This window comes from Argopecten irradians, chromosome 9 (assembly GCF_041381155.1).
Source record: "Argopecten irradians isolate NY chromosome 9, Ai_NY, whole genome shotgun sequence".
Classification (NCBI taxonomy): domain Eukaryota; kingdom Metazoa; phylum Mollusca; class Bivalvia; order Pectinida; family Pectinidae; genus Argopecten; species Argopecten irradians.
In genome coordinates this window covers 6043750-6070255 of record NC_091142.1, presented here as the reverse complement: position 1 = coordinate 6070255, position 26506 = coordinate 6043750, and the positions used below count along the sequence as shown (strand labels likewise).

General features: G+C 35.0%; 1 protein-coding gene across 1 annotated transcript; it reads left to right on the top strand.

The window, feature by feature from the left end:
* The first annotated feature begins 344 nt into the window (after positions 1-344).
* LOC138331217 (uncharacterized) lies at positions 345-25854 on the top strand. The gene is made up of 10 exons (XM_069278702.1): positions 345-600; positions 14616-14666; positions 14977-15153; positions 15654-15799; positions 17362-17454; positions 18150-18216; positions 18575-18732; positions 19262-23577; positions 24193-24227; positions 24932-25854. The coding sequence occupies exons 1-10, from the start codon at positions 540-542 to the stop codon at positions 24967-24969; spliced, it is 5142 nt and encodes a 1713-aa protein (XP_069134803.1). The 5' UTR covers positions 345-539; the 3' UTR covers positions 24970-25854.
* The last annotated feature ends 652 nt before the right edge of the window (positions 25855-26506 follow it).

The window sequence follows — 26506 nt, the reverse complement described above, 5'->3', positions numbered from 1 at the left end:
GATGTATGACTCTCACATTTATAAATTTAAGACTCGGCAATCAATCATCATAAACTACATTGTAATCTTCGCCTTCAGAAAGACTTTAATAATACAAATTGTTTCTAGTTACGATGTAAATTGAATGTTCGTAAAATACAAAACATAACATAACTGATTAACATATTTGAGTAATAGTTCGTGACGGAAAGAAACGAGGCGTGACGACTAATATTTTAGATATTGTGCATTCAGCCATGAAACTAACTACGAATCGTTTACAAGCTTATCTGTAATTTACATAATATGCAAATTAGAAGCTGTATGTTACCAACTTGAAGGAAAATCTTGTTGGAGCGCATGTACAAGGGAACTTGAAGTTAGAGGGGCCGGATCTAGAGCTGCAGAGAAGACAATATGAAAGTACCAAGGAATGGTGGATAAACGAGTTATTAATTACTTCAGGAGTCTAGTGTTGCTTACCAAGAAAATATTTATTGAGTGAAAGTGAAAGTAAAAAAAGACTTTGACTAAATATTTATTAAAACTATTAATCCAATATGGGGGAGTTACCTTTGGCGATTTTAATGACTCTTTTATATGGAGGTACAATTCATCCAGGTAAGTTATCATTCTTTTGTTGTTTGTTGTGTTTACAATTACAAACCTTATGTAATCATTTATTTCATTTAACTGCTATAAACTGCCCTCCTAAAGTCATGTTACATTTGTTTATATGAATATGATAAAAATACAAAATTATTCAAATCTTGTATTTAGTACCATTTTATAGATTATCGTTTAACATAGACGACAACTAAATCTCTCTGATCATTTAATTTTCCATTAGTATAGTTAAAGATATATAACAGAAAAAAGTAAGAACACTTTTGGAGGACAGGATCAATCGTTCAGGTAATATTTGTTGGTATTTTATGTAAGGTTTATTTTCAAAGCTCGAAACCAACCCCGTTGGAGATACCATTGGCTGGGTATAGATTATACAGCCGCTGAAGCTTAAAATGATCTATTTTTCTGTCTTGAATGTATTCGAAATGGGTTTGTTTAAACAACTGTTATCGTTCAAAAATTCAAACCTTCAAAATTACTGAATGTACATCAAATCAATCAAATAATTTGCTTATGAGTTATTGAAGTTGAAAAACCTTTATATATGAGTTCCTTCCAATTCATTGCAGCCATAAACGTCGTTTGGTGTTTTTCAAGATATTATTTATCGATAATGTTACAGATTAAAAAACTCTATATCAAATGTTCACTTTTTGTTCATTATAATCCAATCATAAAGAGCATAGTAAGTGGGAAGGGGTTACACGTTGTTTAGAATTATTGGTCAAAAACGATAGAGAATAATCGATTTACATATATTATGCATAATGGTAGCAGTGTTATTAGGTTATTAGTGATTATTGCGGTGTTGAAATTTATAGTTAAAACTTTCGAAACGGACACGATGGAAGGAAAAATGATATATTTCACAGGTTCAGAACAAGGATTTATGAATTTCAATTAAATAAAAAAAATAGGAAAATATTCCGGAGAAGTAGGTCACAATGACCTAGCTAAGCAGTTGACATTAAGATCTTAAATGATTTAAAAGTTTTAGATAATACAAATAGAGCAGTTGACCCTAAGATATTTTACGCAAATTATAATGGTTATCATTAAGGGGACAAAAATGGTGACAAAATGATACCCTCCTTAAGAATATAATTTTCGGTTTGGAAACAAATATGATGGATTTCCAGGCAATTGATCGTAATAACAATGATATCTTTTTGATCTGATGATATATCACAATGACATTATACACGTACTGTAGCTCCATTGGCTTTACCTGGGACAGGATGTATTCATATATTCACCTGTTCAATTCATTCACATTTGAAGCTATCATTTCAATTGTTTCTCGTACTTAATTTTGCTGATTTATCCACGGAAACTGCATATGTATTTGGTAAGTAAGATAATGTCATGTTGTAAGAAAACATGAAGTTTACTTTACCTTTCATGTTAATTGAAGGAATTCACATAGAAATATTATCGATTTTGATAAAGCAAATGGCCTTATATAACATAGAAAGCAGCAGACAAGGAACGAATATCACACATTTTCGACTGCAAAGATTTATTTCGAAAAATATCAAAACATAATACTTTGAGGAAATTTACTTAATGAATGAATCTTTGATCATGATACAATGTGAAGAACTGGTTTATCCAATTTTTTTTTCTAAATAGTCTTTAAGACAGTTACCAGAAACAACCAGATAAGTGTTTAACGAAAACATTTGCATGTTTGCATATAATGAATTAATATATGTGACTGATTGATGAATTGTTTCCGATAACAATGAAATAATCGTGATCACTGATGCGAGTCTATAGAGTATGCACTTCTTGTTTCGCTCATGCCATTCATGTCCTGTCTGTCAACTTGTCAAGATGAAAAAGTGCATTCAATTATGAAATTATAAATAATTAAGTCCCGCATTGTTACGTTTTATTTGACAAGAAACGCATATCGTGCGGCACGGTAATCACTTTCTAGGCTTTTAGTCACGTGGCATGTCTTTCTGGTATCGCAATGTAAAGCGATGAATCAATTACGTCACAAAAAGCTCACGGAACAATCGTGACACGACGAAACATAATATGCAAGTGCATATTAATTATAATCTAATAAACTTGTGTATTAATTACTGCAGCAATCATTCTGAATACTAAATGCTAGAATATGTCATTTGTGAAATTGATGTGCACGATATTAAATATATTGACAATAGGAACAACAAATAACAAATCTCTTTATTTTAAGGGAGAGGAAGTCAAATTAATACAATGTTGGCAACATTAATTTTCAACAAATATCCAAAATAATTTCAAAACGTCGCCTTTATATGCCCTCGAAAATTATTATCCTTGAATAAGATGATTATAATGGCTACATTCCTAGTAAGCACTCGACCCTTATGAGGGCGAACAAAGTTTAGACAATAAAGGAAAGCCAATTCCTCACATTACAAAATCAGCGACCTACGGTCAATACGTGACAACTGGCTTATGTTTGAGATCGAACTAGCGAAGTAAAGATTTGGAACTATAGTGGTAAAATAGTGGTCAGCATGTGACAAGTGACCTATTTTAGCATAGACAAAAAAACACACCCTCCCCCCCAAAAAAAAACCCCAAAAAAACACCATCAACAGTGTTTAACACTGTGCTGAGGTTAGTGATAGCATTGTACTTTATTTTCGTACGTGAATTTAACACTGAGCTAGGGTTCGTGATAGCATTGTACTTTATTTTCGTACGTGAATTTAACACTGTGCTAGGGTTCGTGATAGCATTGTACTTTATTTTCGTACGTGAATTTAACACTGTGTTAGGGTTCGTGATAGCATTGTACTTTATTTTCGTACGTGAATTTAACACTGTGCTAGGGTTCGTGATAGCATTGTACTTTATTTTCGTACGTGAATTTAACACTGTGCTAGGGTTCGTGATAGCATTGTACTTTATTTTCGTACGTGAATTTAACACTGTGCTAGGGTTCGTGATAACATTGTACTTTATTTTCGTACGTGAATTTAACACTGAGCTAGGGTTCGTGATAGCATTGTACTTTATTTTCGTACGTGAATTTAACACTGTGCTAGGGTTCGTGATAGCATTGAACTTTATTTTCGTACATGAATTTAACACTGTGCTAGGGTTCGTGATAGCATTGTACTTTATTTTCGTACGTGAATTTAACACTGTGCTAGGGTTCGTGATAGCATTGTACTTTATTTTCGTACGTGACTTTAACACTGTGCTAGGGTTCGTGATAGCATTGTACTTTATTTTTCGTACGTGAATTTAACACTGAGCTAGGGTTCGTGATAGCATTGTACTTTATTTTCGTACGTGAATTTAACAATGAGCTAGGGTTCGTGATTTCATTGTACTTTATTTTTGTACGTGAATTTAACACTGTGCTAGGGTTCGTGATAACATTGTACTTTATTTTCGTACGTGAAGTTAACACTGTGCTAGGGTTCGTGATAGCATTGTACTTTATTTTTCATACGTGAATTTAACACTGTGCTAGGGTTCGTGATAGCATTGTACTTTATTTTCGTACGTGACTTTAACACTGTGCTAGGGTTCGTGATAGCATTGTACTTTATTTTCGTACGTGAATTTAACACTGTGTTAGGGTTCGTGATAGCATTGAACTTTATTTTCATTCATGAATTTAACACTGTGTTGGGGTTAGTGATAACATTTGTACTTTATTTTCATACGTTTATTAATGACAACAACGTCTCGGTTATTTAACATTGTGTCAGGGTGTTAGAGAAGGAAATACGGAAACGCTTGTCACACCCAAGTAATCAGACACGAAGATCTCGCCTCTGCTTAATTAAATTATTATTCACATGCATGTCACGTTAGGTTTGAACGGAGGTCATTTGTCATATAAGAAGGAGAATATAATTATGATATTATACACACTGACATTGATGGTACGGTCTTTGCATAACGTCAAAGTAAACCTAATGTTAAGATTGCAAACATCAACAAATAAATTATGTTATTTTTATTCAAGGTGATTATTTATGCTGTCCCTAATATTATAATTTGTTAATTGTAAACATCAGGAAACAACTTTGTTAGATTGTGACTGTGCTCCATATAAAATGTTAAGATAACAGATTTGGCATTCTGAAAATACGTTTGAGGAAATACCATAGTTCCCGGAAAAAAAGCCCGAAAGACCAGTACCTTTCTCTTATTTAGTATATATTCGGGATACGTTTATTTATCATATTCTAAATGATACCCCTTAAATAGGTCACCCGAATAGGAGACAATAATAAGAAATCAAAATAAAGTTAAAAACACAAATGTGGTAAGAAATCAATAATCAATCCCTTTACATCATATTTTAGCCACCTCTCCTCTTAGTGGCCAAAATTCAATGTTCGCAAAGGGATTTTGCGAAATACTGTTAGTCAATCAAATCTAGGTAGCTTCTAACAAAAATGGTCATTACTTACTTATATACAATGAACGATATCACAGGAACATCTGCAAACCATTTTGAAATTAATATTTATCTATATATCTCACATTGTCAACTTCAAACGACACAAAGAAAGTAAATTTCGTCATCTAATATCTTAACATTATGTTTAATGTAAATGAAACTAGCTTCATAGTTCAAAGTTTCATGAACTTTACATGAGCTTGAATCTGATTAGTTTTATGTGTTTGTCTAAAATGTTTTTAAGCCTTCAACTCTGCAAACAAAATCACTGTCATCAACGCATACTATCATAAAAACTCCCATATGTAAATTACTTTACCAAATAAATACTAATAAAATCATTTGATTATCAATATGTGGCTTAGTATTGTCAATGAAGTCAAACCGAATATGAATGCATACTGAATATGAATGCATACTAACTTCATTGGTATGCTAAATCGATGTCATTGAAAAATTATATATTCTTGGCACCTATTTGACATTTAAATGAGGACGATTCTGCGTGAGATATCTCAGTTGTAAATCATAGTCGATTGGACCGTAAATCTAACGTTCAGAAACGACCTTTAATGCGTTATTTATCCACTGAAAGACATTTCCGGAAAAAATGACCAAATATGACGGCCCGGAAATATCTAATACTGTTAGCAAATCTAACACTCGATTCAATTGAAAAACATGCCTTACTTTCAGATTGCACAGTTCTTTTTACATTTTACAATCCAAAAATTGTTTATGATATGATTCCGATGACCTCCTCAATTTGAGTAGAAATATCGTAGGAATGGATGTAAATGAACATTTGGGAAGACTTTGAAACCAAACAGTGTGCAAAGATGTTGTTTCCGCTCTAAGATTTTGTTTCACAGTACATAGAACATTACTTGGAAATATGACAATTATAAAACAATAAAGCTAATAATTAAAGCTAATACATAGGTGTTTAAACTTGACAAGGCAAAGGGCAACCACATTCGGTACCTTCTGTATATAAAAACAGCTTTACAATAAAACATTTAGACTATGTCATTTTAAGACAATGCTTTCCATAGGGTACATGTCTTACAATAAGAATGGGATTCCAATATGGAATACTAAAAGAACATTATGGAAGCAATCGAAATAGCTATATCTGGTATGCATACAATTAAATAAGAACACTAAACCTAATCATAATAATTCAAATCACTAAATATGATCTTTAGAATTTTTGAATTTATTTTGTGTCACTTTTTTCTATGAAATTAATACACCGTTATAAACTGCGACGCCATTTATGGGCTGATGAAGTAAACTTTTAACCAATGAAAATGATTGTTACATGCAAAAATGAATTCTTTGAATTCAATGGAATCCTCTCCATATTTTTATTTCTTTTATGTTGTCATATCATATTAATTTATTGTTCACAAATTTTTTATGGAAAAACAGGTGAAATATTTAACTTCTTTTTTGGTGTTTTCACGACAATAGATATGCTTGTTACATGCACAAGCAGAATTGAATTATACAAATTAACTTTCGCAACATTTTTTTCATGGTGCCATATCACATGGTTGTATGACAAGCAATGTGAAAATATTTAATATCTTCTATTGTAATGTTTTTACATCGAAGTAGGATATAATACACCTGTATTTCATAATTATTTACAAACTTCTCTTCTATAAATCAATCATCAATTTTGATCGATCAGGCAACGAGCTTGAGGAAATACACGTCATGACTCAATGAACGACAATTGTATTGATGACACCATGATTTATATTTATGAATTCCATATCACCTTACATATACCTAAAACATATTTCCTTGAAAAGAGTGAGATATATGACGTCTACAGGTTTGAATCATACCTTCATGATCTTTTTCTCGACTTTATGAATAATATTTCGGCTTCTATGCCTGCATTAGTGTCAACATTAACTTGCACTTTATGTATGGCTTTAAAAGCTGATGTCTCCAGTTTTCACATGAAAGTATGCATGATGTCTGCGGTTAAGTACAACTATTTGACATAAAGCACAATTCTTCATTTTATATTCTGATTTAAACATATTCCTTTGGAAATGAGACACTACAAAACGACTTGTAATCTGAAATGAAATGTTAAAAAGGCTGTCAAATATAAAACAACATATCTTTTGTATTTGATGGTGTTAATGTCACTTAAAGTTTAGCAAGATGATTTGTCCTTTTAGTGTTAACTCTAGGCACGCAATGTTTTGGTAAATTTAATTTAAAGCTCGTGTTTACCATTTTAGCCATTGTAATGCTAATGAAACAATAACCAAAAGAAACTAGATGACAAAAGAAAAAGATACTGCCAAAAAGTATTTATCTAAATTTGTACTCATATATCATTAAACATGGCATTCATTTTATTTTTGCATTTTTTTGTCTTTTAACCCATTCAAAAAAAATATGGAAATGTTAAATTAGGTCTGAATGTACCTATTAACAGTGACAGTTGGAAATAGTCATAATAGTTAAAGGCAACACATAACGAATATACCGAAGTCTTCCAAAATATACAGACATCCACTTACCACAACCATTGCATAAATGTGAAACCGACTCTAAATGGCTCAGAATTTGGATAGGATATTAACCTAATAAACATAAGGTTTAACAGAAGTTTATGGTGACATGGAGTAATCACTATACAAACTGACACTTTTCATGAATGTGCAGTAAGTGATGAATGATGAACTAGCACAAAACTATAACATTGGTCACGAACACATGCATACATGTTGCGGTTAAGTACCTGTCAATTTTATTCCAATTAACATACAATTAACTTTAACCTTTTGTGCATGGCAATTCATCAAATTTATCACTGATTTTATTTTGCGGTTTCGTTATTGATTTTTTGTCACTTTACACCTTTGTATTTATATGTATGTGCCATATCGTTATGCATATCAGTAGGGTAACACATTGTTATGCAAATTAGATATGATGTATCTCGAAATTAACGCGCCAAGTTGTAGACAGGGAACGAGAAAATACAATTTATTTCCCATAAACCTGTATACATTTGCATGATAACAAGCTAGTTGTCGGTAGTTTTCGTAACCTCGGAGACTTTGTCGTGTAGTACAACGATCTTTATCGCAATTTATATGTCTAGAATGTATAATGAGAAAATATTTTTCATCAAAGTCTTTAATTTTCTCTCTTCTTAATTTCTTTAACGAAATAAAGGAAAAGACAAGATGATTAGATGAGAAAACAGAAATCAAAGATTTCAATTTTATTTGATTTTTTATGTAATGACATTACTAAACATTAAACTGTCTTTTAAAGTGAAACAGTGTAAATGAAGTGTATATAATACATTTTAAAAGTATTATTAGTAAATTCAGGTATGCGTCAATATAATGACTATTTAAAAAGAATAATCTTTAATCAAATTTATATCAATTTCGTTTTCAATATTTTATTATATTTTGAAACTTTTGTCCAACTGTAAGTTAATTGTTCACAGTTTTAATTAAACCATCTTCAAATGTCAATCATAGATACACATCCGGTATGTCTCGTTTTGGGATTAACAATCATTGACTTGACTCAGATCTGTGTCGTCGAGACGTTTGACTGCCACAGACAGTCTCCGTCTCGAAACATTCTTGTATTATTACTAATTGTAATAATAATAAAATATTGTGACACAATGATGTCCCGTTACATAATTCAAGGGCCGGCATAATTACTTTATAATCACTTGTCATATGACTAAACGCACGCACGATGTACGATAATAAACCTAGATTATACAAAGCAATAAGATTATCAACCCGTGCTCTATGACGACAATCATTACCTAGCCAGACATGAATATAAAAGTACTGTATACTGCCTAAGAATGGCGGGACCAAATTTTCGTGGTTTTCCATATTCGTGAAGGTTGAATTTTCGCCATTCACTAATACCTATAATGTATGGATGTATTAGTATATCATACTCTTAACTCTTATTAAAAGGTAAGTCATTATGTGTTTTAAGTCATTTTTTGTTGTTTTTTTTTTTTTTTTTTTTTTATATTTCGATAGAGTTTATAATTCGCAAATTCAATGAAAACTCGAAATAGCGAAGATAATCCAACTGTCAATCTTTCAAATATTACACAGTACATTGTTTATACAAAAAATTGAGACGTTTTTCTCTTTATTCATGTTCATTTTGTATTCAATTGTAGTAAGTCAATGACAATATTTTCTACACAATATGTACACCACGTGAATCTACAAACAGAATTAATTAATATTGATATACACATCTTAAATGTCAAACACGCACCAAAACAGTTATTTGGATGAACAATGTAGCTTCTGATACTCAGTATTCTTTACCAAATGTAAACGTGTAAACTTCAGCAATTTTGTAATGTCCTAGGTGGCGTGAAATACATTACCATTATGATCTTTAATTCATTTTATCAGTTATGAATATGTAATCAACAGCTAGTTTTTGCTAACAGTAATCAACATTAAAAATTGATATTTTTGATATTCCATAATTAATGAACTATGAGGCCCAGAACTTAATGCAAATTTGAAACAATAAAACCAATAAACAATATACTTTATTCAAACGAAGCAACTCTTAAATAACATAAATATATAATATAGAAATATATAGTTATCATATCAATGTAGCGAGATACCGCTGTCAAGCGCGGAGATAGATGACAACTTGTCACTTAGAAAATGACAGACGTGGTCCAGAATCTCAACGTTACTTCTAAATGCGTTATCATAAAATTAAACACAGATTATATGAATAATTAATATAAACATCGCCCACAGGTGACTGCATATCAATCAGACCGACTGTTTCCGCCTAAACACTTTTTCTCTAGGACTTATAACAAAACTCGATCGCCTTATCAGGCCGACAAACCAAGTCTACTGTAAGATAACGTATTTTCGTAGCTATTTAATTTTGCGATTTGAAATTCAAAACAAGGCCATGGATAAAAAAATTCATGGCATGAAAAATTACTATAAATCATTTCTGATATAAGTAAGTTAGATATAAATTTGCGAAAACAAACTTTCGCGAATTGACTTTGACCGCAAAATTTGCGAAAGTAAATCGCCCGCAAAATAAAGTTGGTTTACAGTAATTCAAAGGCTTAAAAATCATGACCAAAACAATAAAACCAATGCAACTGCCCCAAATGGGCTTTGAGCTCGTGGAGGCTTTATGGTACAAAGAAATATGGCTTAACCACTCGGGCACCGCGACTTGACATATCAGAAGAATTTATGGACCTATAAAGGGTGTTTTTGGTGTTATGGGATTAATTCCCTGTATACCATAATTAATTCATTACTGTTACTACAGGAAAAGATTGATGAGAGTAAGGATTTAGACAGGTTTATTAATAGTCTTTCCTGTATAACATAATCATTTTTGACAAATGCTTATAATATCAAAAGAAATTAATAAAATATGCTGCTATATGCACTTATAAATGTATGTTTAAGGAGTTTAATATGACTTGAACAAAAGGCTCGCATATAATAAATAATTGCACAGGTGCACAAGAGAGAAATTAGACTTTCAAAAATTATCTTGTAGGTCAAAAGGCTAAACCACATGTATTAAGGTATTATTTCAATTATGATGTTTTCTAATTCTGACTTTTACTTTAATATTATATTTATGTGTTTTTTGTAATCACTGAACAAATCTTTCATGTATCAATTATAAAAAGACGTTTTGATATCAAATACACGGTACAGCATAATTGATATTAATGATATAGTGAGGTCGCGGTTGCCGAGTTGTTAAGAAGCCCTCACCTCTGGGCCTTTGTGGCGGAGTGGTAAGATGTCCTGACATATAACCACAAGCCCTCCACCTTTGGGCCCTGGTGGCCGAGTGGTTAAGAAGTCCTGACATATTACCATAAGCTCTCCAATTCTGGGCCTTTGTGGCGGAGTGGTTGAGATGTCCTGATATATAACCACAAGCCCTCCACTTCTGCGCCTTGGTGGCCAAGTGGTTAAGATGTCCTGACATATTACCAGAAGCCCTCCACTTCTGGGCCCTGGTGGCCGAGTGGTTAAGATGTCCTGACATTTACCACAGGCCCTCCAACTCTGTGCCTTGGTGGCGAGTGGTTAAGATGTCCTGACATTTACCACAGGCCCTCCACCTCTGGGCCTTGGTGGCGAGTGGTTAAGATGTCCTGACATTTACCACAGGCCCTCCACCTCTGGGCATTGGTGGCGAGTGGTTAAGATGTACTGACATTTACCACAGGCCCTCCACCTCTGGGCCTTGGTGGCGAGTGGTTAAGATGTTGACATTTACCACAGGCCTCACCTCTGGGCATTGGTGGCGAGTGGTTAAGATTTCTCTACGTTTTGATCCTGAGTCCCATGTGGGGCAGCCGCCAGGTATTGACCGCTGGACGGATTTTTTTCTCCTGGTACTTCGGTAAAGCACATCCTGACAGTCATTAGGCCGTTGGACTAATCAAATCAAACTTAATATAATATCAGACTCACTTGTTAAGATATATTTGAATTATTTTAGACGACTATTTGCGATGTTTTTACTTTCCTATGGTGTGATATGTCTCAAAATATTGTTCACCCTTTCCTCTATGTACTATATAGCATTGCTGTTTTACACTGTATTCTATAACACATTTTTGAGGCCATTTATAAGGAAAAAGAGAGGATGTTACTGAAAACCACTTTGTTTTAGAGAGATACATATGTTTGCGTAGTTTTGCGAAAGAGCTCGATCACGAATTTAGTTGTTTTCGTACATGAACGCACGGTTGTCAGTAGGATCCCTAGATCGCGAAGAATTTATTCTGAATTTGCATATTACATAGTTATCGGCTCTTGCGAGTAGGTATTAATTGTGACGTAATGTGTTTGCGAGCGTAACGTCATACGTTTCGGAGAAAACGACATGAATTTCGCTCACAAAATAATGACGCAACAATCTATACCTTTCCGCAAGGGAGCTTACTCTGTAACTCGAAGACGATATATATTAGCAAATGTGTGGATTATAATTATGATGTGAAAAATGGTGTAAAAAAAAAACAAAAAAAAACACTGGGTTTTAGTATATCATTGTATCTAGCACATTTTCGAGGATAATATTGTAACAAATGGAGATATATCTATGGGATACAGAAAAGACTAATGAATAATGATTCAGCAGTTCTTCCCCATTATCCGATTTACACCACATTTAATTTGTCTCCCTTGTTTCAAACTGAGCTGTTTATTAAAACACACACGTTCTCCTAATTCAATGAAATGATGTCAATCATACAACGAAGACATATTCATATCTGACAAAATGAGAATTTATCGATAAACCCACAAACTATTACATACTGGTTCTAAATATCTAAATTGGTTGTATTTCGTATGTTATATACACAATAAATACTCTTGAAACCGCATCATAAGCGACTGGTCGCCATCTTGTAATTTGATTGTTGAAGTGTGTTATCGCTGTTTCTCAGACAGTACTGATAAGATCTCTCTCAAAATTCATTCTGAAATTTCCCTTGGATCCTAGTTGTGCATATTATATTTTGAAACATTTTACATCGCCGATAGGTCCGCCATTTTGGATTTTGTAAATTTTTACCATATTTACGTTTTAAGTGCTAAAAGTAATATTTCATAAATTCGAATATATACTAAAAAGTATACCGATGTTGGGGTTTTTTTCAGTGTAGTTTTGTATTGATGTATTGTGATTTTTTAGACTGATTTGAATTCCAAATTAAAGTTTGTATGGCTTAAAATTTGGTCGGGATATGATATAAAGAGTTATATATTTAAAGAGAAACTGAGAGGAGGTACCCATCTTTCAACTGACGAATATAGAATATATTTAATGACCGGCATCTTGATTCATGTTGGATCCCTTATTTAAAACGTCTTTCTTGACGTCGCCTTAAGTCTGCCAAGAACCCACATACACTGGTAACTGGCAGCAAATGATACTGAGATAGACACGCCTTATAAATATAATAATCATAGCAGTTAAAAGGACATTAAATATAATCAACGTCAAGTCAGACCTTGTGATTTTAGCGTCACTTTGAGTTCTCCCTGTGGCATGTTGACAATTTGTAATTTCTAACCAGCTTGTTTTCTTATGTAATTTGTCAACTTGTAATGGTTTTTACCCTTCCACGATGTTTCGCTCTTTCTAAAGCTGTGCATGTAGGGCGCTAAAAATGGGTCCACACAAACCAACGTAAAAGGCGATATAGTTTTATCTCTTTCTCCTTACTAACCAACGTTTTCTTAAAGAAGTCCTACTTTTGGCAGTTGGGGTTGAACTTTAGCATAGTTAGGAGGCCGGCTTGAGTTCTGTCTCTTGGTCGAGACACCACATAGACTTTGTAACTGGTAGGTTTTGATTATGCCTAGCGCTTAGTATAACGGTAATGGGACGACTGGTTTGCAAGTTGTCAGTATAATGTGACCGTGTGGGTTGTGTTATTCGGTGTCTTGCTTCAGTGAGATAGTACTGTATAATGACAAGAGTTCAACAATTATAAGGAAGTAAAAGAAATTATAACCTCCCCCCGACACACTTATCAGTATCAAATTATTAAAAAAACAAAGTTGTAAAGTAGGTTGCTAATTAATCTAACAAATGAGATCAGTTTTATCGCGTTAGTGGAACGTAAATCGTAGATTCTTTGCACCTGTGTTCAGTGACTACAGTTCATGTATGTATGAATAACACCAAATTAATTGGCACGTAATTTTGACAATTGTGAAATGAAACACGTATATGCGATTTGATTGACACAATTTTAATATATTTCTGAAAAGTGTTTTCATTAAATATCTGGTTTTGAATCATTTACATATTTATAAATTCTGTACGGCACATTTCGTCATAAAAAAATTGTATTTATAAAATAAACATTGCAACTGGTTGGAATGTATGTAAAATGTATCATCGTATATTATAATTCTAAAGCTCCCTAAGAGTACTTCAAAATCAAACCATGCAATAAATTATGTTTAAAGGCAGAAAACAAAATTAAATAACCAGATGTCAAATAGCGTATAGATGACTAATGAATTTTAAACAAATTAGGGAGGTCAATAGTTACATCAATTGCAAAATCTTAAAAATGAAAAAAAAAAAAAAAAAAAAAAAGATTAACTCTCCTTTTCCTATTAACAACATAAGAAATCAAATGAGTTTATTATGAAATGAATATGACAAAATGTTAAAATCATGATTCAAAGTCATAAAAATCAAAAACTTCATTGGTATATGTACCAACAGCTAATAGCGTGAGTAATCAGTCATAGCGAAATATTGTTTAAGACTTTAGTCTACATATATTCCATAATCCTGAGGTCTGATAGGAATTATTTGCTTCCAGAATTGTCTTAAGTATAAAACTGGTTGCATTGGTGACGAAATGGCCGTATTTCTAATTATTTTTTGAAACAAGTTGCCAGTAGCATCCGTGTGAAGAAAGGTTTTTAATTTTCCTTTTCAGTGTGAATTGCAAATGAGTAAAATAGCTTTTGTTTGTTTTGTGTTTCAGAGTCAAATTCCAAACCAGGCACAAGCAGTTGGGGTTATTACGGAAATTCAAGTAAGTACTGATCGATGATTATGATATATAAAATCGCTTGTGTATCAAATGAAATCGATAATCGTTACGGATTATCGATAGCGATATGTGTGAGTAATAGCAGTGGTTTATGTCACAATTTTTTTCATACATCAATATTAATGTTAAAAAAACCCATTTTATATATGTTTTGATATAATTTAAAAAAAAAATATACAAATTCTTTTGCTTCAACAATATAGTTATTTATATTTCTTCGTTTTACGAAAAATGAGCATATGAACAATGTAATTATTAACTTGAAAATTAAATTTTCATTTTTTTGTTATAGACCCAAGTAATTGGCATGAGACATTTCCCAAATGCAATGGACAAAGACAATCGCCAATCAATATCAACATAGATGAAGTGCAGCCCGTTCATTGGTTGAAACCTTTCGTTTTTTATAACTATCCATCTAATTCAGCCAATCAAAAAGCAGCGACGCTTGTGAATAATGGTCACACAGGTATGTATTAATTTAGTCCCCTCCGCATCATAATTTTGCTATGGATTCTTTGACCAGTTTCTTTGTCACGAATATGAATTCCTTTGTCTCCTGTTGAGAGAGGAATACAGTTTTTTTTATTGTTGAAATAAATAGGGAGTTACGGTCATTGACTTAACAAGAAGCATGTAAGTCAACATAGACGCAACTTACGTCAAATATGTATATAATATACTTTGGTCTGCATGAAAAAGTTGTTTTCTATATCGCAAAGAAAAATAGAATGTAAAAATAATTGCATACAATTAACTTGAGAGTATTGCTTATATTGAGTCTATTATATACTAGTTATGTGACCATCACGTTTATAATGCTATACTATAAGGTTTAAGATAAAAGAACTTTTTTTCCATTTTTGTTATGAAAACAAAGTTTTGTCAGCTGGTAGAAAAGTGATTCTCTGCTGCTCTGAGTGAAGCGAATTTTTTTTATAAAGAATTTGAACTTTTGTATTTAAATAGCGAGTCTGGCCCTAGCCTCTCAATGGTTAATCGACGGTGGTAACCTCAAGGGTCGTTACCAAGCAGCTGAGATCCATTTTCACTGGGGTACGACGGATGAGAGCGGGGCTGAGCACAGCATTAACGGAATACGCCATGCCATGGAGGTAAATATTACATATATTAACGATAATCATATTATAGTTTGTTTTGCGCCGAAAACCTTGCGCTCTATGATTACAAAAGTTGCATGTTTTACAAGCCTTTGATGCAGCAATAATTCTGAATACAAAAACATGAAAGGAAGTGGGATGCCCGTTGTCAGTATTATGAAACCGGGTGGAGTGTGCTGTTCGCTGTATTTTGTGGTATAATTCAATGGGTTAACAAGGCAAAGGCAAGAGTTCTACTGCTTTATAACAAATATACCGCAGTCTCCCAAAACATGCAGACAGAATAAATAAAAGGGAGGCTGGCCTTTAATGACCTAAGCAAATAATAGAACACCAAGCCTTATCAACCAACTAAACAATAAAATAAAATCTGACACATGTTATATCCAAATTAATTTGTTAACCAGACATGAATCCTGCTTGTAAAACAACTGTTATAACACATACAAATGCACTCTTTTCAAAATAAATCATTTATTTCCTGATGATTCCGTCAACTGAATAATTACATTAGAATGCTTACAGATGAAATATTTACATATAGTTATATACCAAGCGCAGCCTGGCACTGCCCTAGGTGTATACATTAATATTAACATGATATTTCGTCAGGTGATCGTGTAGCGCATAATTTGGTCCGGTTAATTTTGGTTGTAAATTCATACATATTGCGTAACTTACATTAAGAGTATAAATGTATCGGGAATTTTCATATATATATATATGAAGTTATTAAGCTTGAAACGTCATGATTTTGTAAATCTATTGTCCATTAATGTGACATTATCTCACATCATAACTCGTCTCATTAAAGTGTCATCTTGATATAAACATGTACAATGTTGACAAGATAATTGTTTTTTTCTTCTAATAATAGAATTAACAATAGAATAATTGAGACCTGATGATGTCCTTGTTCTTTAGGAATTTAAGTATTTAAATTGATAATTATGTTTCTTCTGATAATAATTTTCAGTGTTTGGTTTCCAAACTATTAGGCATATTTCAACAACTAAAAGAAGACCTTCGTCCAGTACTTTTATTCTAATACATGTTTATGCGTTAGCTATTTTCAATAGTTTTATAAAAATACCAATTCCTGTATGGGTCATCATCAGCTGATGTATGCTAACTGAGTCGCATGAGTCCAAAAAGTCTACCCCTACAAATATAATTAGATAAGAATGGTCCAATGTGTACAAAAAAGTCAGTGATATCGTTATTGTAATATCTACTTGAATAAAAAAAACAGTATCTACTTAAATGAAAAAAAAACCAATAAGGTTAGTTAAATAAAGAGAAATGAAATGTCATCTTATTTACAAAATATATTATACCCTAAAATATAAAAATCGATAATCAATAAAAGTACTATTCGATTTTTTCATACCAAGCTTCAGAGATTGCATAGTAATCAATGTTAATGCAAAAATAGAGATGACCAAAAAGTAATAATATAAAAAAAATATAATTATAATATTCAGATAGAAAAGTGTTGAAAAGAAAGCAATAGATAAGAAAAAAATAAGAGACGTATATGTTTTGTTTTATTTCAGATTCAAATGATTTTCTTCGCCACCAAGTACGGTAATATGACAAATGCCATGAAATACCCAGATGGACTTGCCAACATTGCTGTATTTGCCGATGTAAGTTTTGTCAGTAATTACAGTTTGTCACGTATTTCAAAGTGTTTACTAGTCGTTGCCATGTAAATTTATCCCACATAGAAGTATTCTGTGGTTGCTATGGTAATGCAAATATAATAACGAAATTGCTATAAAAATCTACCTTTCACTTAATAGCATTGCTATGGAAAAAAAATCTATGATAGGGTAAGAACACATGGTTACCGAGCTATGGATAATTAGGGGTGCAGTTAGTAACATCTAAATATACTTCCCATGGTGATATTTTTTATCTAAAAAGCATAGCTCTCTTTCCGCAGGGTCAAATAGTCGTTATGGTTAAAATAAACTCTTATTGTTGGCATGATTGCTAAGTAAAAATGCAAATGGTATTACCAACACTAGGCTTTCTGTAACCATTGTTAAAGACTAATCACGATATTTCCGTGAAAATTCTGAAAGCTCCAAACCAAATATTGATATATGACTTCGCATAAGTGTTCCAAAGGGAACATAATTTAAAATATAAATTTTCGGCTACGTAGCGTTCGTCTGGGAAATGAATCGCAGTCTACTGATCAAGTCACCATCTTTTTGATATTCATGTATTATGCGAGTTCTAAACAGTACTGAACAGCATATTGTTTATCATTTTAAGAATCACAAATAATTATGTGTGACGACATTAAGAACTAAAACGTGTCATTTGTTTTAAGGTTTCGTCCGAAGATAACCCAATATTTGAAAATCTCATTGGAAAACTGGCAACAGTATCAGACTACGGTAAGTTATTTTATAAATTCATTAATATTGGATAATTCAGCACAAGAATATGGCAATCTATCTTTAATTGTAAATAAAAATTAACCGGCGAATTGTCTTTCATTAAGCTTACCATTGCTTATTTCTCTCTAACAAAACTAAAAGAATGGCGAAAATTTCAGAATCACAAGATTTAACCTAAACCAAAGTCATCCCCAATTACTTTTGTTTTACCTGCACTAAACTTGGCACAGTAAATAATTACTTGGGGAAAGGTCATATTGAATGAGAGACTCAACAGCAAGGACGATCGAATGCAATATTCCGCAATTAAAGTATTATATACATACAAAGATTAATTGAAGAATTACACTTACAGGCGCAACCTCTGACCTGTCGTCCTTCCGGTTGACCGACTTCCTGCCTCTTGACCCCCAGGGTTACTATCACTACATGGGAAGTCTCACCGGCCCACCGTGTCACGAGAGCGTCATGTGGTTTGTAATGCAGGACCGAATCACTATGTCAAGTAGACAGGTATGTATAAAAAATAGTCCATAACCATCAAGAAAAAAATAGTCCTTGTTTGTTGTTCATCGATCAATATAATGAATTCAATCTACAGCTAAACATCTTTGCTACAAACGAATAAATTGTATTCTTTCTGCTTTCTATTCATTCATCTTGAAAACGTATTTACAATATATTAAAAACATACCCAATACTATCCTAGAAGAGTTCAAAAGTTTTTTGATAGATAACCTTAATTTTCAAATGCATTTAAGTAATAACTGGAATTAAACTTTTCTTCCGTATAACCTTAATTTTTAGGAGTATGTTCGCTATTTTGTGGGACATTTGTCTGGTTGCATAAATTTCTTCTGCGAAGTAATAAGTAAAGAAAAGAATGATACAATATTTTTATAGCGTTATATTTGTATAATTGATTTTTTTCATTTAGTTTTAGTCATAATCGCTCATGGTATTAATCGACTATGCGGTATATTATTTTGAGATTGAATATAAAGTTATAAAGAATTTAACTTAAATCCATGTCGTATTACAGATCGATGCCTTCAGATCCCTCCAAACTGCTGTGACTATAAATGGAAACGCTGAATTTATCGAAGAAAACATTCGACCAGTTCAATCTCATGTTGGTAGGACAGTGTTCAGCAGTAAGGAATCTATGCCAGTTCAGCATTCTATCAAGAAAAGACAAGCAACATTATCAGGTGGCAGAAAGCACACATTCAGATTATCAGGTAAAATCCAACGCGGCCCATTTAGCTTCAACAGGGGCAGAACCGTCTCGAGAATTGCACCTGCAATACAGGATCCCGACCTGCCAATCTCGAACTTTTTTGGTCGAAAAAAATCGGTATCATCAATGAATACCCAAGTTCAGCCGATAGGCAATATCAACCAAAAGTCATCAAACAACATCATCCAGTCCTCGGGTTCTGGTGCACAAGCATGGAAGTCACCTCCTTCTTCCTCAGGTACCGCGTCCAAGAGCAGCTGGGCTTGGCCTGGGACACAAGGATCAGGTTCCTGGTCGCAGACAAACCCAAAGGTTCCTCCACCACCACCCACTGAGCTGTCCCAAACAACTACCACTGTTGACAACTTTATACTCCAATTTAAAAGCGGTTCTAAAGGCAATAATGCAAATAAGATTGTAGGATCGGCGGATCTGATAAACAATGTCCAGTTTGGTTCCGTCCATGGTATTTCTATTCGACCTCCTACAGATCCTGCTAGCGGTAATAGTATAAGTAACACTCCAAAAGTTGGCGCAACACCAAGTGAACCAAATATGCAATTTGTGCATGATCCAGCTGTTACGGTGACAAAGATAGGAAGAACGGAAACAGTTGCTCCGTTGACGAGACCAACCACAGCCGGTGTTAATCCTACAACACCACCAACCACTCTGCCACCTGTGCAGACTACTCTACCGCTTGCAACATCCGATCCGGCTTTGGCTATGAGCAGTAGATACCCGTCGCAATTTGCCACTCATGTCCCAAGCGGACAACAGGTAGCAGGTCAAACGACTGTGCCTCCAAGCGGAGCTCATGCTCACTCGCCGCCCCAGCAACAACCACCTCTCTGGTCCGCTCCTGAAAAGCAACCAACATCTGGGCCGCCAAACAATCCAGTGCGTGAGACAACTGTTCCCCCGCAGACCACAGCACAAAGTCCTCAACCAGCAACACGTCCCTGGCAAAAACAAGTGACAGAGGCAGCTGCACAAGAAGTACCCCAACAGACATGGCAAAGTGGACATAGTCAGCAAAACAAAGCAAATGCATGGGGTTCCAGTGGTGGTTCACGTTCTTCATGGACATCCGGGGGGTCACAGATTTCAGGCACTGTTTCATCTCGACGAGCCATGAACGGATGGCGATCGGGATTCCGACAAGCTCCAGTTCTAACCCAAAAGACTCCAACAAATCAGGAATGGTTTCCAATATCCCCTAGTCCTAATAACAATGGCCGAGGAGGTGTGGCGGACAACTCTGCGACAAGAGGGGCACAGACATCAAGGAATTCAGGGCAGAATTGGCAGAGTAATCAAGCGCAACAACAGCCGCAAAATCAACCCCAAGTCCAGCCAGCCCATAGAAAGCAACAAACCCACACACAACCACAAACCCAAACAAATCAACAACCACAAAACGTCCGAAACAGCTGGGCAGGACAACAACAGGCAAAGACACCACCTCAAGCAACACCAGTTGCTTATCAACAGTCTCCAACACCTTCTGGTATGCCTAATAACTCTACCATGGAAGATGCAGTGGGATGGTTTGTAGAACAGTTGAAAAACGGCACATTCCAAGCAAAATATCGAGAATTGTGGAACCTGCTCGATTCTGCTATGACACAATACAAGAAGAACACTGCACAATCAGGTATGGAACAAAAGATCAGTGAACTTAACGCAAAATTAAAGAAACTCGGAGGTCAACTGAGGAATTCAGTAACACAACCACCACCAACTCCACAAACATTTAACCAACATAGAAATGGAGGACAGCAGCAATATGTACCCTCGCCTGAACAGCAACAAATGTCGAGACAATTTGCTCATTCCGGATCACAAAATACCCAACAATTCCACGCTGGTGCCCCACAAAGGTCGGCACATCGGAAACACGATCCTCCACGCTCACGTTACAACCAGGAGGTGAAATCAGTAAATTCAATCAATAAGATTGAGAAAGGTAATAATGGTCCATCGCTTGGCAATTTCCATGGTAAAAATTCAGCAGGTACAATTACTGTTCCTCAGGACATCACCGTGTTCACGCCAGTGAACGGTGGCAATCCAGCTGCTACCCCTATTCCTGATCAGCAACCGACGTTAGCAAGCTCTATGAATAACCCTCCAGAACAACAGGTTTCTCGAAATGCAGAGTTTAACGTACAACAACCTAATCAGGTTCAACAGCAAGGACATATTTACGAACCTAATCCACCGGTCAGCGAACCCTTTAGCACGGCGTACGAACTTTTAACGACAACAACACCACCCGTCACTACCACTGTTAAAGTTGTGAGGAAGAAACCAACGTTCTCTCTCGGGAATACCAAACCATCTCACAGGTTCAAGATATCAGGAGGTTCACGGTTTTCTGCAAGATCCTTTTCCGCCCGCAAATCTGTATCGTCGCCTTCATCTTCGTTCTCTACAAAGAAGAGAACAGGCCAATGGAAAGATCCTGCAGCAAAACTGAAGGTAAAACTCCACCAGCAGCAACAGCGCCAGCAACAAGAACGAAATCATCAAGAACAGTTAAGGATACAACGGGAGCGTCAAATACAAGAGCAACAACGTCAAGAACAATTGGCATTGGAACAACAGCGTCAAGAACAAATAGCTTTGGAACAACAGCGTCAAGAACAAATGTTATTGGAACAGCAGCGTCAGGAACAAATGCTATTGGAACAGCAGCGTCAAGAACAATTGGCATTGGAGCAACAGCGTCAAGAGCAATTGGCATTGGAACAACAGCGTCAAGAGCAATTAGCATTGGAACAACAGCGTCAAGAAATGTTAATGGAACAGCAACGACTTGTGGAACAGCAACGCCAAGAACAAATAAGACTAGAACAGGAACGTCAACAACAACAACAACAAGAACAAATGAGATTACAGGAGCAACAACGAATTCAAGAACAAATGATGGCGCGATCGCAAAATCCATCGCAGAATTATCCGGGTCAACAACAGCAAATGTTTAACCCTACAAACAGTCCTTTCAATCCCCAGCAACAATCATTCCAAGAGCCACATAATCCTATGCAGCAACATCTTGCTGAAGTTGCTCACCAACAACAACACGCACACCAACAACAACCACAACATCCTCACCAACAACAACCACTTCCTACTCAACCGACACCCCAACAACAACATCAATCCCAACATCAAGGCCACCAGCAGCCAGCTAAGCAACCGTATAACCCGTTGGCATCATTTGAAATTCAACGTCCTCAACATCAGTCGCATCAAAACCAGCCCCAACAACATAATCAAGCCCAGCAAACGCATTACATGCCAACACCGGGTACTACACCAAACCAACAGTTTGGGACTGTAGGTGGAGGAAACGTTCCTCCGTCAGGGCACGGATCAGCTTTAGATCAGGCACTAGGTCTGAATCCGCGCCAACCCAATGCCAATGCCAACGCAAATAACGTTATGCCAAATAAGGGCCCAGAAGTGGCTTCCTTTGGTCATCAACAGCCTCGCGTGAATGCCTGGGCACCACCTGCATGGGTAGACCCTACGCCGTCAGCTCCACCACCACAGGCAGGTCATCATGGACAGGGAGCCGCCGGGAATACGGCAATGCAGCAACAACACTCCGCCTTCAATCCTTTCGGTGCTCAAAATCCATTCCAACAACCAGAACAGCCACCAGTACCACGACATGAATTTATGGCTGCACCCACCAAGGTTGCGAAAGCTCCAGGTTTCCGACGTGGCCCTGGGGGAAGGCTCCGAAGCACAGCCTCTGTCATGCAGGCTAATCACCAACAAATGCATGCTAATGCGTTTGCCAGGCAGCCACCGACAACTGTACCACCGACAACTCAGCCTGCTGGCAACTTCTGGAACCAGCCCCTGGTTACACAGAGGATACCGACACCAGCAGCTGTCACTCAAATGCCCTTCAAACCTACGACTTACCCACCGCCTGCCGTCACTCAAGCTCCGGTACCAGCTTCCCGCTGGTCACCTATAGCACCAAAAACATTACCACCACGGGCACCAACAGTCCCATCAACACAGCTAACCAAACCAGTGACGTCTCAACAACCTAAACCCAAACCCAAGCCTAACAGGAGGAAGCAGAAGGCCAGAAGGTAAGACATACTATTCCTTCCGTCACGTGGATTTTCCCCGGGCACTCGGGTTTCCTCCCACTCTAAGACCCCTCGCGCTCTTACATCCGGGCCATCGAAAGTAATTTGCATCAGTTATATAACTTATTTTGCAATCGATGTAAAATAATGTAATGTTTTTTCTATGTTTTGTCTTTTGTGACCTTGAACCCGCAGACAGCATTTGTGATTTGTCATTGTTTTCTGATGATTCATGGTTGTTTTTTTTTACAAAACAACATTTAATCAAATATTTCATGTAGAAAACAATACATTTTCCATTCACAGAAGGCCTCTCATGCTAATTTCCGATATTTTAATTTTCCGTTTAACAACTTCAATATTAATTCAATTGTTAGGGCAAACGCGAGTCGTTCGTTGTATGAACTTTATTTCATTTTCGATATAGTAGCCGTTGGACTGTAACTATTGACATATGTATTTTTTTTATTACTTTTTCGTCTTTTGTTCCATTCGGATGGACTAAAGGCTTCAAACCTAAGAAACTAAAATGTTTCAATACTTACATAAAAGCTTCATTAGACCGCTCTTTGAAGCTTAATTTGTTCTAAAATTGATTTAAATATTTCATTTCAGGAATAAAAAGAACAGGATTGGACTATCAAAATTACGTAAGTATTTATCAAAGAAATTCCTAAACTTTTTCTAAACATTTATCTGAAATGATCAATTATAAACAGTACTTTGAAATAAAGTTTAGATTGTAGTTTCATGGCAAGTAAGTCAACACATGTTTTGTTATGCAGACGCTTGAATTAATACAGCTGCTTCTTTTGCAAGCATTGAAATGACCGTGACTCAAGTTGCAAGCATTTAACTGGCCATGACTCAAGTATTAAACTTCATTCTGCTGAACAGAGAATCACTTTATGGACACTTTCATGGATATATTTAATTATTTGTTTTGAAAATAACAACTTAAATTTGATACTGGCATTTTATGAAATAGCTATATAAAGATATTGTCCAAACATTGTTACTTAATCAAAGTTTAATATTGATGTTTATGTTAGATAATAAGGCCAAAAAATATATGTCTGTTTAGGGTTACCCGACCTACCCTAATTGTTTTACCCCCGACCATATTTTTCCCACTTTTCTACGAAAAATAATAATAATGAATCGACCCAATTTATGTTTTATTTATTTTTCTCTTTGCTAGTGTAACCCTAAGCAGACACATTTTTTGGTCTAATAGGAAACCGAGTCTTGAATTTACAAAGTAAAGGGAGAAAACTCTCTATGTCTTCAAGTTACACGAATTCGATTGTCTTTCACTTTGCCCGCTAAACATTTTTTTTTTTTTTAATTTCAGTTCTAGGATACGGACGAAGCCTGCGAGTGCACGGATAAGCATATGAGGCATTTGAAATCGTATTTTAAATGTGGTAGGAATTCCTCTCCTTGAAGTCAGAAACATTGGTATATATATCCACGCTGCAATACGTACTGGGAGACCCATCGGGAAAATTGCTTTAAAAATCATAAAAGTTATTTCTTTAATACGCGAAGTTCAAAATAATTCATAGCATCAGGAACTGTGCCAAACAAAGCTTTAATTACTTCATAGACTCTATCAAGACTTGATATTATGGTTACCTAGCAACAATGCGCAATGATATAAATATCGGAACGTGTATTACTATATATATATATATATAATTTTGTTAATTTCTAGATGTTGTATATAATAATTGATTTTTTTGTTTTGTTTTTAAGTGAACATTAAATTTTATAAAAAAAACAATTACTAAATTTTATCTCTGTGTAAAGATTAATTAATTCTCCCGAAGTGTATTAAAACGCAATATTGCAGCATGTTTGTATCATGTTTAAATCTGTTTGTTTGGACAATCATTTCACAATACAACGAAGGTATTATGATTATAACAATACCTTAAGAGAGACAAAGAGAATCTCTCAGCGCATGGATGGCCGAGGACTCGCTGGCGGAGAGGTCATTGCAATAAGCCACGCGGCAACTTATTTGCAGAAGATCCAATACGTAGCTCAACTGATGAGTGAATGCAAACCAAAAGTGGATCAAAATGGAGCTGATTCTTCAAATGAATCCGGGTTCCGGTCGCCGTTTCGGCATTTACCACAGACGCAATGACGTTATTTATATATATATATATAATTATTATTTGTACAAAGTGCTTTCTTGTTTATTATAATTTGATTTGTTAGGATATAAGCATCCTGTGGTACGTGTAAATAAACTTTTACAAAAATTAATTAACTTATTTGTCTCCTGTTACATAATTATTACTTAATCAACTAGCATTATACTCATGGGTGGCAATATTTCTTAAATGATCTTGTTTGCGTAATAAATAACCACGTCTATACTAGTCAATATTAAAAAAAAAATCTAGAAAAATTGCATTTAAAAAATGAAAAAAAGTTTGCACAACTCATGGAAGAAAGAATTATTTCAACTGTAAGAAGGAAATAACAATTTCCAGAACGTATGAAGGTGATTAAAATACATATTCACATTGTAATAGCTTACAATATACATATTGTACTCTTAATTAACAATTAAAATGAGCTAACCAGATCAGGATCCGACGATGACAGCTAATGGAGAGACAAGGGTTTCACAATACCACATCCCTTGGATATACATACATCAGAAGATATCAAACATTCTGTTCTGTGAGTGTTAGCTCCCTTTGTTTCATACGACAAAGGCCCAAGCATGATTTATGAGCGCGGCCTAGCGGAGAGAATTGGTACTAAGGCAGGTAATCCAGTCTAGATGATATATCAGAGTTACTTCCCTTCATCAACTGATGGAACGAAGGGAAGTTACTCTAGTAGAAATCGTCCACTGACGGAGTGAGATGAAGGGAAGTAACTCTTATAAATAGGAACAGTCGAAGAA

Excerpts from the sequence above, each read along its gene's own strand:
- LOC138331217 (XM_069278702.1), top strand. The coding sequence starts at position 540 with ATGGGGGAGTTACCTTTGGCGATTTTAATGACTCTTTTATATGGAGGT. Across the intron at positions 601-14,615 it reads TGGAGGTACAATTCATCCAG|AGTCAAATTCCAAACCAGGC; the intron begins GTAAGTTATCAT and ends TTTGTGTTTCAG. Across the intron at positions 15,800-17,361 it reads GAATACGCCATGCCATGGAG|ATTCAAATGATTTTCTTCGC; the intron begins GTAAATATTACA and ends GTTTTATTTCAG.